We start from the raw sequence: 14,757 nt of genomic DNA, 5'->3' as shown, positions 1-14,757 counted from the left end.
AGAATATTACTAAACATTCTCTTATACACTCTTATATAACTTAGCTTTTTTAGACTTATTTCTAGTTTATAAAATCTATTTTAGACTACCTCTCTAACTACTAGACTTTCTTCTTTACTCTATCTATATTTATATTTCTAGACTCTAATCTAGTGTCTATACTCTAGCTCTAAGTATTTAAGTTTAAGATTATATTATAGTTTATAGGTCTACTTCTAAGCTTATATTCTATAATTTATTTACTTTATTTCTAAGTATTTAGCTAACCTTTAAAATTACATATTTAGACTCTTATAATACCTAGCACTAGTTTTTATAATCTACTTCTTTTATTATATTATAGAGTTTTGTTCTATTAGTCTAACCTTAAATCTAATTAATCTAAATATAATAATATTTAAGAATAATTAGAAGCTTTATCTAGTTATAAAAGTAAAGATTTTAGTTAGAAAAACGTTAATATAAGCTTAGATAATTCTATTCTATTAACTAAGAGCTATGTTACTATAGACGCTATACCTCTCTAGGCCTAAGAGATAGAGCCTATAGCGTACTTATTTAAATTAAGTAATTATATAATTACGTAATTACGTAATAACGCGTTACTATATTAGACTCTAAAAGTAAACTTAAAAAATCTCTAACGTAAGCCTAGATTTATAACTTATAATACTTATACCTATACTACTACTAATATAATATTTACTATACGCGTAATTGCAACACGCTCTATATTTATTATATATTACTAATAGCTATCTAGACTATTAACTAGTACTAGTATAAGCTTTATATAATTACGTAATACTAAAAAGAAACTAAGTAAGTCTAGCTGCGCTAGCACAAAGCCTCTAAGACAATCTAAGATATCTATATAATACCTATATAATACCTATATAAATACTAGCAACTTATATTTTATGCGTAATTATCTATAAGCCTAGCTATATTAGCTATATTACGCTATTCTTTAGTATATTAACTATCTATTCTACCTATTATTACGCGTCTATTAGTATAGCCTAATACTACACTATATATACACTACCTTCTATAGCTAGTAAAGCGCTATCTCTCTCTAGCTAAGAAAAATATTACCTGCTGTAAGCTTAATAAAGTTAAGCTTATCTTAGGTTACTAACTCTAAACTACTAAGCTTCTTGTCTAATATACTAAGTTAATTAAACTATTCTTTTATAATTACTAGAATATTAGAAGAAAGGTCTATTTAGAAAAGATAGTATATACCTATAATATATAAAGCTATAAGGCGTCTTTTATTAGTAGTAACTACTTCTATTTACTTCTTACTATTCTAATAGAAGTTCTTTTTTAGCTTTATTCTTATAGCTATATCTTATAAGTCTTTTATTAAAGTCTCTCTAGAATAGACTAGAAAGTTAAATATGCTGCGCGTGTAACTAGCAAGAACTACTAGAGTAGTACTTTCTATTATACTAGGTGTTGTTATTATTATAAGAACTAGAGCCTCTATTATAAGTATAGAAGTAAAGTTTAGTGTAGAAAGTTCTTTATATTTAGTAGATATATTAGTAGGTTTTTTAGATGTATGTAGAGGTATTAAGAAAGATATAGAATAAAGAGAAGTATCTTTTATATACGTAAAGGTTTTGTATAATTCTTTCTAGGCTACTATCTTCTAAACTATAGTATTAACCTCTGTAATAGTATTATAACTATAGTTATCTACCTAGCTCTATAGCTAATAGAGAGGCTTCTATTTAATACTATACTACCTTCTAACTTCTAGCTCTTCTACTAATAAAAGCTACCTACTATTACTATTAGTATCTACCTAGCTTTAAAAGCTTATCTAGACGTACATTTCTAGAATTTTAATATTTCTATAGCCTATAGCTCTATAGCTTGCCTATTACTACTCTTAAGTTTACTCTTAAGTTCTTTAAAGAAGCCTCTATTACTATTACTCTCTATAAGTATATTATTATTATTGTTAAAGTACTATATCTATAGTAAACGTTATAGAAAGAGTTTTTTTAATTTCTATAGTTATATATAGTAAGTATAAGGTATTTAGAAAATATACTTATAATAAGATTACTATATAGAGTTACTAACTACGTTTTGTTACTCTACTCTATATTAATACTTTACTATAATAGACGCTATATAGATTATTTAAGATATTCTTAGTCTAGTAAATTATATTAAAAGTAACATTATATTAGATTCTAATATAATAGATATAGTAGAGAAGACTAAGAAGAAACTTAAAGCTATACCTAAAGATAATTCTAAGCTAGATACTAATAAGATAGAGATAGTAGCTATAGAAGAAGATAAGAACTATATAACTAGTATATTTAATAATAAAGATTCTAGTAAAGAAACACTACTTAAAGAGTTAGCTATACTAAGGTAAACCTTCTTTTCTATTAACTCTAATCTAATTAAAAGCTATATACACTCTAATAATCTAATAAACAAAGTTCTATATTATACTAAGAACTTTAAGATATCTAAATTTAAAGTAGTAGTTACTCTCTACGTTAATAAATAGAATATTAGTAGAAAGTAATAAGTTAATCTTATAAACATACTTAGTCTTCTTAAGAATATTCTATCTAAAGTAGCTTATCTCTCTAAGTAGGTTAACACTATAAAGTAGATACTAGATAATTAACTACCTCTTCTATCTATAAGAAGCTAAGAACTAGAGCTTAACTAGACTCTTCTACTAACCTACGCTAATAATAAAAAGAAGATAATACTATTTAATATAAAGTATTTCTTTAGATATCTTCTATAATCTTAGACCTTAATAAGCTGCGCGTATTTTAGTATAGCGCATTTTATTAATAAGCTATTAGAGTTCTAGTATTCTTAATTCTAGAGTAGGTCTAACTAGACTATAAGTAGTTAATTTACCTATGTATAGAGCAGTAAACACGTTAGATAGATTATTCTAGTCTTAGATTTTGTCTAGTATTATAGCACTATATTAAATAGTAGAAAGTTTAGCTACGTTACCTTTATTAGTCTTAATATAACTAATAGCGCTAAATAAGATAGAATATATAGAGAGGTAAAACTCTCTATATAGCTAATCTATATTAAGAGTTAACTTAAAGAGACGCTATAAGCTATTATAGATAAAGCTTCTATAACTAACTTTATTAGCTTTACTAATAATAAGATCTTTCTTATAGAGAATAAGCTTAATATATAAATACTATAATTAGCTCTTATCTATACTAAGCTACTTGTGCATCTTAACTACTACTATATAACTCTAATATCTAGTAATTCTTCTCTCTACTTAACGCGCTATATTATTTAATATATTATTTTATATAACTCTATATCTATTTAACCTCTAGTACTTACTTACCTACTCTATAGAGAGTTAGAACTAAAGATATATAGCTAATATATAATTACTAGAAACCTTAACACTATAGCTAAAATAGTATAGTTTCTTTTATATACCTTATTTATTAACGTATTTAGTTTATACTAGAATATATATTATCTAATACTTAGAATCTACGCGTAATTTACCTTTATAAATAAGCTTAACTATAAATATTAAATTAATATATTTTTTATCTTATTAGCTTTTTTTACTATAAAGTAGAAAGACGTAGTTAATTTAATAATATATCTAAGAGAACTAAAGACTAGCGTTAAGGTAAAACTTAATAATAGATTAATAGTTATAATATACGCTCTCTACGTTACTTATATTAGTAATATACTATAATAGTAGGTAAATATAGGCTATAAGAACTAGAAGGTAGAGTACTACTACTAGTTATGTCTTATCTTCTCTAAGACTAACTAAGATATTAATATTAACTATAACATTATTACGTATAGTTATTACTACTATAAGATATAGCGCGTTTATAATAAGATAGAGAAGATATTATAGAAGAACTATAACAATACCTTCTAATTACTTAGTCTTAATAATAAGCTCTTTCTATTATTTTATATTTATAAAGCGCTATATATACCTATTATATTCTCTAGTAATATAGTCTATAGTAAATTTAAAAAGATAGCTTACTAGGTTCTTAATATTCTCTTTATAGACTTATTAAAATCTATTTTCTATAAAACGTTTACTACGCAGTTTACTACTACAACTCTACCTCTAATATAGGCTTACATCTAGAATATCTATTAGTATATTAGCTCTTTTTTAATGTAAGAGTTTAGTAGAGCTAGTATAATTACTCTAGTTATACTATAGTAATAGCTTAAGAATATTTATCTCTACTCTAAGATTCTAGCTACTATTAAGTAGGTTCTTAAGTATACTAAGAATACTTCTTCTTACACTAGTATTAATTTTATTATTTACTACTATATAACTATTATATAAATAAATATAGTTATTATAAGACTATATATAAGAAAGAAAGACTAAGTAGAACTACTATCTCTAGTTATTAAAAGCTAGTAGAGAATATAGAACCTTATTAATATTACGTTTCTTACTTCTAGTAAGACTATTTACTCTATATCTAGTATAACTTCTACTACTAGACTAACTATTATGCCTCTTAGTTTTTTAAACCTAACTTACTATAGCTTACATAAGTAAACTCTAACCTAGAGAGCTTAATACGTAGATAAATATAATAACTCTAATATAGTAACTAGTAATAGAAATATTAATTTAGATAACGCTTTATTTAGAGATAAGAAAGAGATATACGCTACTATAGTAGGTAACACTTTCTAAAGAAAGAAGAGTATAAAGTCTAGCTAGAAGAAAAAGTAACTTAATACTTTTAAAAGAAAGAAGTTTACACTAAACGTTTATATAATTCTATACGTTATATCTATAGTTAAAGAGTTTAGCTTAGTAAGAAATATAATAATATAAAGTAGAGAGAATAAGTATAAGTAAGTATTTTCTTAGTTACTATCTTATCTCTCTTACCTATTCTTAGTAGCTATTAGCTATATTATTTACGCTATAGTTATAACTATAACTTTTATAAGAATAATAGCTAATATTCTATAATAGAATCTTTAAAGATAAAATTACTAAGATAAATTATTATAACACTATAGTTACGCTTCTTAAATAGAAGTAGCGTAGATAAACTATCTATCTAGTGTTAAGTAGCGTATATAATATAAGCTACTCTAAACTAGCTAGTTATTTAAGTAATATTAACGCGCATTACCTATTACCTCTCTACTATCTAACTACTTCTAGTACTTAGCTTAATTGCGCGTAAAAGAATAGTAACGTAGATAGTTAATATATATAAGAAGATAAAGCTTATAATACTTCTACTATTTAGTTATAAATTATACTAAAGTCTCTTTATATACTAGCTAACTCTATTCTCTTAGTCTACACTCTCTATAAGCTACTACTAAAATATCTATTTATCTAACTATTACAAAACGCCTATTAAATTAACTATAACAAACTAAACGTATACACTTTTAATTATAGTCTACTTTACTAGGCTTAGCGCTTAAAGTTTAATAACCTATAAGTTAGAGTTACTATAGTATAGATATAAACTAACGTTACTTTAGAAAGCGCCTTTATATAGTTACTACTATAATATCTAGATTTATCTAGGTTTAAAGAGATATAATTAGTTAAGTTACTAGAATATTTATACATCTTAGAGAAGGTATATACTAGATATTTATAGTTCTTAACGTTATAAAGAGTAACTTTACGTAATAAGGTATTATTAATAACTTCTAGAGTCTAAGCATTAATAGTAATAAGATCTTATTTACTCTAATCTTTACTCTCTTTAGAAACTATCTAATTATTAGTCTTCTAAGCATTAACGCTCTTCTAATCTAGATAATACCTATAATTAAGCTAGATAGCTTTTAGTTAATTAATTAAGATATCTACTATATATAGTATCTCTTAAATATTACCTAAGTATAGATACTACTTAATAGTCTAGTATACAAGAGCTTAAGTCTTAATATAATATATATCTTTCTTTCTTAACTTTGTTCTCTTCTTTTAGAACTTTCTACACTAAGCTAATTACTTCTACAGCGCCTACTAATATAAGCTATATTATCTATTATAATATCTTACTCTTCTATATATAAGCTATAGACCTAGGTAGTAAGACTTTCTTTAGTTAAGAATAAAGGCTTAATAATAGGTACTTATTTTCTACTCTAGATAATAGCTTTAAGAAACTACTATTAGTAATAGTTATACCTTAGGCGCTAAAGTAGTTTTAATACAACTAGTATAGTGTGTCTTTGCAATAGAGACGTAAAGTTATAGCCTTTAATTTTTAAAAATCTACTATAGATAATAGAGGTTTAGTAGTAATACTAAAGACTAACTAGACTATTACTAAGGCTAATATTATAAAATAGCTTTTAGCTTATAGTAGTAAACACGCAACACCTTATAATATATTACATTATTACTTATTAAACTATAGCGTAATTAGCATAATATCTCTAAGATTATAATAGTATTATTAAAATATTTAGAGCTTTATAGGCGTAAACTCTATAATATATAGCTAAAGAAAGAGCTACACTACTAGCGCTATAGTAGAAGATATAAGAATATAAGCTAATAATTATTACGTCTCTAGAATTATACGCAAAAGTAAGAATTAATAATTAAGATATATTAGTTAACTTCTAGGTATATTATCTTAACTTAGAGTAAAAGAAGTAGGCGTAGTAGTTAGAACGCGCGCTCTACTTATAGCTACGTAATCTTTTATATACATAACGTAATATAGAGCGTTATACTTTATATAAGTAAGACTAAAACTTTATTTCTCTAGTATATTTATATTCTTATAATACTAGAAGATATATCTAAATATATTAGATCTCTAGTATATAATTTAGTACTATTACACTATTCTATCTATTACTACTCTTTTCTTTATACTAATTCTATTATCTATTCTACCTTACGCTTTGTACTTTATAGCTAAAAAAGGTACACTCTAATAAAGATATTCTAGATACTTAGATTTATTCTATTCTCTTCTTATAGATGTATTTACTATCTTTTAATATAGTAACGCTAATACCTAATTATTAATCTAATACGCACTTTATAGCTAGTAAAGCTAAGATATTAATTAACTTAGTCTTTTCTAATTTACTACTTTTAGAGTAGAAGACCTAGCGTAGCTACTACTAAATTCTAATTATTACGCTAAGTAGTAAAATATTCTATATCTAGTAAGAAAATATAAGCGCGTAGTAAGCTAACGTATAATAAAATCTAGATCTTTATCTAGTAAAATAGCTATTAATACGCTAAACTAAGACCTAAATTACCTAAAGTAAGCGCTTTTACTACTACCTATAAGTATATTAACTAGTATAATAGGTATTAAAACAACTAAGTCTAACTTAATACCTATTATTAGTTGTATTTTCTATAGCTTAAATTAACTAAAATATATACCTTTACTATTACTATTAAGCTAAAACTTATAAAAATAAAGCTTAAAATAGCTAAGTCTAACTTAGTAGCGTCTATTTAAATAGCTAGAATATTAAAAATATAGAAATAGCTAAGTCTCTAGAAGCTAGAATATATAGGTAGATATTCTAATATCTAAGTAGAAGGCTAACTAGGCTACTTTTCTCTAAGTCTAGCTAAACCTTCTTTAGCTTAGAATATCTTCTCTTTTTTAGCCTTCTTAAATCTACTTATTACTAACTCTTATACTTCTTTTATAGATTTTCTTAATATACCTTATTATTTACTAGTATTCTTACTAATATAGACTTATAATCTTATAGTAAATTCTAACCTTTTCTAACTTTTTCTAAGCTAGTCTAAACTCTACTAGCTAATCTTAAGTACTCTATATCTCTTTATCTCTAGCTAGAGTCTAACTCTTACCTTAAGTAAGGTTATTAATAATAATATTCTCTTTCTATAGGTATTTTTCTACTATAATATTATTAATATATATAACTTCTAACTATAATATCTTATACCTAAGACTTTAACCTTATATTATATATCTCTAACCTAGTTTATATATCTAGTAATAGCTTCTATACTAAAGATAACTTATATATAGATAGATTAATAAAAGATAGAATAATAGTGTAATAGGTATAGCTTAGACTTATATAAAGAGTAATAATAATATAGTAGAGTATTAGATAATAGCGTAATAGGTACAGCTTAGATTTGTATAGAAGGTAATAAGAATATTAATAAAGTAAATAGTAATTTAGCGTAGTAATTATAGCTTAGATTAATTAAGTAGATATTAATTTAACTAAAGAATATTAGTATAATTTGTTAATTAGATATTATACTAATAAAAAAGAGAAGAATAATTATACTTAATAAGTAAGATTAAAGTATTAATAGATCTATATATTTTAGATCTTTACTTTCTTAGCTAGTAGACTAATAAGCTTTATAGCTACGCTAGTAGTAGACTACGCTTATTAAGGTTAAGGTAGTTTACTAGGTATATTAATTAAGAATAGAGCTAGAGAAAAGAGACTCTTCTTAGAAGTAATCTTAGCGTTATTACTATTCTTATTAGTTTTAGCCTTACACTTGTAAGAAGTAGCTACCTTCTTAGTAGTAGTAGACTATAGAAGGTTAGTAAAGTTTATTAAGTTATTACTATTACTTATCTATATATAGTAGAATATTATACTACTTTTTATTGCGCTAGCTAGGTACTACTTCTTATTAGTAGTAGCTCTAGCTAAAGTAATTATAACCTATATAGATATATAATAATTAAGTAATTAAGCTTATATAAGCTACGTCTTTTACTTATAAAGTATTATAGTCTTCTTAGAAGTAATCTTAGTGTTATTACTATTCTTATTAGTTTTAGCCTTTTACTTATAAAGTATTATAGCTCTATAGAAGGTTAGAGAGGTTTACTAAATTATTACTATTACTTACCTACGCATAGTAGGTAGAATATTATACTACTTCTTATTAGTAGTAGCCTTAGCTACTAAAGTAACTATAATATATTAGATAGATAATAATTAAGCGCTATAGTTACTATAACGTAAGAATATTATTTCTAAGTATCTACTACTCTATAGTTATAACTTATATCTAGTAGTTAATAATAGACTATTAGCGTGTACTTAGCTAGGCTACTAAAGCTAAATATTATTAGTATATATATATAGTATTATTAAAAGTAAGAACTTATAGGTTTTAATAGTCTTATTCTCTAGGTTCTCTTTAACCTTAGAAGTAGGTAACTTCTTCTTCTTTAGACAGCTATAACCTTTCTAGATATCTAATAATTAAGCGTATTATTATTATTATTATTATTATTAGTAGTAGAAGTAGATATAGAAGTAAAAGAGATAGAGGTAAGTAGGTAGTAAGTAGAGATTTATAGCACTTTAGAGTCTATACTTATATTATTAGCTATTATCTAGGCATAATAAAAGTAAGAGTAAGTATAGTTTATAGACACTATAGTAATATATATAGAGTTACCTAATAATTAGATAGTAAGTAATATTTCTAGCTAATAAAGTATAACTATAGTGTAGACGTTTTAATAGCTACAAGAATAGTAAGAAAAGAGATAGAAAAGTGTTATAATAATAGTAAGCTACACTAATAAGTAATCTAGAAGCTCTACTATAGTAGATATTTACTATAGTAACTACACACGTTTTAGTAAAGTATAGTATTATTATAATTAACTACTATAGTAGCTATTAGTAACTATTTAGATGTAAGTAAAGTAAGTAGAGGTAAGATAGTAGAATAATAGATATAGCTAACTAAACTAGAGCTTTAATAGTTCTATACTAGATTTATACGCGTTAATATTAGTACTATAGAATACTACTCTAACCTCTCTTTATCTAGAAGGCTTATTTTAAATTAACTAATCTACTATATAACGCTAATATATTCTAAGTACGCTAGCTTAATTACACTAAGAATACGTTTAAATAGACTAGTTTTATATTTACTATAGTACACTAAGCTCTCTATCTCTAGTTAGTATAATAATATCTTCTAGCTCTAATAATAGAGATAAAGTAAAGCGCGCACTTAATATTAACGCTAAGTTACTATTCTTATATAGTTTACTACTTATAATTCTTTACTATAACCTCTACTTATACGTATATAATAAGCTTTATAGAGACTAAAGATATAACTATAATCTTACTATAGAATTAGTAATTCTAATAACGCGTTTAGTACTAAGTATACTATAATATTACCTTGCGTATAATAGAAGAGTAAATATAAGCTTATATATTTTTAAGTAGAGATTATCTAGACTTAGAATTATATAGTATAACATAGTAGTGCTAGTGTATTATTATATAATATTATAAAAGTAACGTAATATAGAAGGTTAGGTAGTATTATAATAAGAACGCGCTAGTTTATAGTAGTAGGTATAGTCTAGAGCTAGAGTAGCGTAGGTAAAGTCTCTTATAACTTTTAAGATATAGAGAAAGTAGTGTAATAGAAGTATTACTATTCTTATTATAGTTATAAGAGTAGAAGAGAGCTAGTAGGTATGCGCGTTTATAGATAGGCTAGATCTCTAAGTAAAATAAGCCTAGAAGTAGCTATCTAGAATACGTATATAATATAATAAATTAAATTAGACTTTAAAATTTATTAGCTCTTATTATAATAATAATATAGTATTATAACCTTAATTACTATTAGTGTATTTTATAGATAATAGCTATATATTATAGAATAATATATACTATATACTTATTAATCTATAAGACCTACTTATTACATTTTTATATTAGTAGTTAATATTGCGTAGTAAGTTAGGCGTTAGACATATTTTATTATTTAACATGTATCTAATAGCTATCTAATATTAATATTTGCCTAATATACTATTATACCTTAATATCTAATAGCACTCTAATACATGTGCTAAATAATATATATCTTTAACGTTATAGTAATAGATAAGCTTTATAATTCTTAAGATATATTATGCTTTATAATTTAATATTAAACAACGTTGCTATTCTGTCCGCCTTACAGATCGCTATCGCGCAACCTGGGTTTGGCGGTATGGTATTTGATAATGTGCGATTCCATGTCGACAAGACCACCACGCAACTCCCGTCTCCTCAACACTACTCCCGCTGCATCACGAGCTCTGAAGTGCACGTTCGATTTCGCATACCGTCTAAGTGTCGCCAGATCTACGCGGAGACAGCCGTCATGCCCTATCGTTCCGCAGTCCTCGAGTTTACCACTCCAGCCAGGCTCATGGCCTGGTTGAGAAACTTGCCGCCGGGAGCTAGAGGCTATGTGAGAGATGTTTCTTTCTACGCAAGCGGTGTTGCTTGTCTGCTATCGCGAGGTACATCCAATGACAATAGCATTGACCCCCCGGAACACAACTGGCTCATTGAGGCCTGTGGGTCGCTTCAAGGCATAGAACGCGTTCACTTCGGTACTTATGCGAGGCTCCTCGATACACAATTGGCTGCGGGTGTCGAATTCCTCCAAGAACAACTCGTCAAGCCGGACGGAAGGAAGGTGGAAGTAGTCCTGCGGTGAGCTGCTCCTTGAGCCGTATTTGGCTGTCTTTGCAGAATATCTAACATCCCCCAGAACCCGCGTACTATCCAGTATGTAGCCGCAGGTGGACTACATATAGTCCGATTCGGTAGCTTGCCTTCACAATGAGACCACGTTGAGGCATATGAAGTGACGTGGCTCTCTCGTCTTGTACATCGCCGCGATGATGTCTGCTGCTAAACGGGGTTTGCGATTTAGAAATACCACTAGAAACGTATTTGTATTCATTAGAAGCAGTAATAGCATCTCGAACTAATTACGAAAGCGTCTTGTTGCCTTCAAACCACCATCTCCCAAATCTGACCACCACCCATCAAGCGCCAAAGGCCGCCCTTGCGATCGCCAGCCACCTCACCTCTGGAAGCCCTCTGATCGATCGTCTCCCAAAGCATGGGTGTTCCTGAGTACCGCGAGTAACTTCCGTCCAGAAGCTCAACATATAGATAGTCTCCGACCGCATAAATGTTGTTGACTACTCTGCCGCTGTCGATCAGAGTCCACCCTCCTGTCGCATTCATCTTGAGAACTTGGTTCGCGCTGCTATCCCATCTGTAGACGTTGTTACCTCCTACGGCTAATTTGGCAGTGTAAGTGCTGTCGACAATCTTCCATTGACCGGCGTTGTAGGGCGCTGGCGTGCGTACGATGGTACCGTTGTAGAGACGATTCCACATTGTGAGTTCATCGTCGAACAGGATCTGGGTCGAGCTGGAACTATCCGTGATGGGAGGCTGGTCGATGGTAACCCAAGCGCCGTCAGATAAGCGTGCGACGGAGCCGTCTTTTCGTTGTGCAAAGAGCTGATCACCCGCGGCAACGATGTTGTAGACACTCGTGTCTGTACCACTCGTCGACTCCCACTCTCCAGGCTGACCCAGCCAGCGGAACGTACCACCATCGAGGTGCCTCTGCCAAAGGTTGCCGTTAGCGCCGGCGATCTGGTAGGTCTGTTCGTAGTTGTCGACGGTTGTCCAAGCGCTGTTGATGTATCGCTGGATCTGACCGGTTGGGCGCACGATGTAGAGACCATCGTTGGCAGCTGAAACACCTGAAGATGATGTTACAGTAATGACGTTATTGATCCTCGCGGTATCGTCAATCTTGATCCATTTTGGCGCAGCCCTCGACGCTACGGCGCTTGAGGGCAGAGAATTGGTCTCGTATCCGATCTTCGGATGGGGCGATGCAAGGCAAGTAGAGAAGGCTCCGAGAAGCAGTTGGATATAAGATGACTTCATGCTCGGACGATACGTGCGGTTGATGAGTTTTGGAGAAGGGTGCTGAAAGCTGCAGCGGGAAGACTGTCTGAGGCTTTATACGTATTCCAGCGGTGTAATCTAGAGCCTTCGTGATTAGTTTGTAAATCTCGGCTGGTTTGTCACATACATGGTATGCAGGTATCTGGCGAAGCATCGTGGACTGTTTCTTCGCTTCATCCCGCTGGCCTGTACTCGACCCTGGACTAGATCGGGGCGTATATCTTGGCATTATTGTGAGGCCTCATAGCGCTTTTTGTAATTGGCAGGATCGTAAGCGAAGTATACAACTCCTGGCAGGTGGGAGAAATTGGGATGTGGTTGGTGGATGTGATGAATGCACGAATGGGTCGCGGACCGACCCGGCAATGTCAGCCTCGGTGTCGAACGTCAAGTAAAGGATCTACAGGTGGGTGGATTTGTTCTGCACACTTCCTGAGCACGCGTTCGTTCCTCCGTCTCTTCGGCGCTTTGAGAAGCGTTCGAACTACTCGTTGACACCCTGGAACCCCACCAAGATACATCGTATCGCGTTGCGTAGTTATCCGGCTATATTGAGAGTCCAACTCACCAAGCGAGCTTCCCTGGGTGATGAGGATGGGAGGCCTTTCAACAAATTTCTTCGCAGCGGATCAGAATGCTGGTTAAATCATGCATACTGCATGAAATGTTATAGTGTCGACGCGCTCTCGTGCTAACGCGAAGATTGGAAATAGATGCGGCTCTATAGTTCGTGGCGGCATCAGGGTCCAGTCAAAGCGCCCTGCTGAAGAGTCGAGACGTCTACGCAGGATTCCGTAAGCCACCTAGGCACCAAGTTTCGCCTAGCTCGGGGCGTATTGAAATGTAAGCTTCACGGAACAGGAAGGTACTAAACGCGTAGACGGATGCGCGGAGGGTCGTCCAAAGAATGTTAGTAAGAGACGAAAAGATAGACAAGTGGCACATCGCTTTAAGAAACTACCTAATCTTAGGTAAATGTTATCTTATAAATTAGACGCTTTATAAAAAACCTTACTTATAAGTTCTTATAGCTTCTAAAAACTTTTTAGCTAATTATAGAGCTAGTATATAAACTAAACTTCTTAGCTAATAAAAGCTAATTATATAATACTTATAGTAAAGCTTTTATAAAGTATTTAAGAAAAAATAGTAGAACTTTTAGTAAATAAGTATTTTAAATTATAACTTTAGTAAAGTTTACTTATTAGTACTATAATACTACTATCTTACTTTATTATAGTATTAAATATAATAAAAGGTATAAGTTTTTTTTAATACTATTATATTTATTAAGTCTAATTTATATATAGTATTAATAAAGAAGTATAATATTATAAAAAATAATATTTTAGCTTTTTAGCGTAATTATATCTTACTAACTTACTTACTATATTTTATTTACTTTATACTTATACTAAAACTTTTATAAAGCTTTATAAAGTTTTATAAAGCTTTATAACTTTTTATAAACTTTTATACTAGTTATAGTTATATTTACTATACGCGTTTTATTATAGTATTATAGTATTATATTACTATAGTACTATAGTACTCTAATAGTAATATTATAGTATTATAAAATACTATAAACTTTTATAAACTACTAGACTAATAGCTAGCTACTAAAGCTTATAGTAGATAAATTAGCTACTAGCTATATAGTAGTAACTTTCTTAAACTTCTATAAACCTTTATAAAGTTTTTTAGACTACTAGTAACTTCTTATAGCTAGTTATTTTTATAAAGTAGCTATAGTAAAGTATAAAATAAAGTAAAAAGTAGATAAATATAGTAGATAGTACTAGAGTTATACTATTACTATATTTAAGTATATAGTAATTAAGTAAGCTATACTTCTAATTAATTAATATATTACTATAATTCTAGATATAAAATTAGAAAAACTTTCTTTACTAGTAGAGAATATAA

At 29.1% G+C, this 14,757-nt stretch overlaps 1 protein-coding gene across 1 annotated transcript; it reads right to left on the bottom strand.

Moving 5' to 3' along the window:
• Window positions 1-11,847: 11,847 nt before the first annotated feature.
• J4E79_011010 (uncharacterized protein) lies at window positions 11,848-12,807 on the bottom strand (the record flags this gene model as incomplete). The annotated part of the gene is made up of 1 exon (XM_049359841.1): window positions 11,848-12,807. The coding sequence occupies one exon, from the start codon at window positions 12,805-12,807 to the stop codon at window positions 11,848-11,850; it is 960 nt and encodes a 319-aa protein (XP_049205766.1).
• Between the last annotated feature and the right edge of the window lie 1,950 nt (window positions 12,808-14,757).

Source organism: Alternaria viburni (genome assembly GCF_023758015.1).
Source record: "Alternaria viburni strain BMP 2772 chromosome Unknown scaffold_35, whole genome shotgun sequence".
NCBI classification, from domain to species: domain Eukaryota; kingdom Fungi; phylum Ascomycota; class Dothideomycetes; order Pleosporales; family Pleosporaceae; genus Alternaria; species Alternaria viburni.
This window is presented reverse-complemented; position numbering and strand designations above follow the sequence as displayed.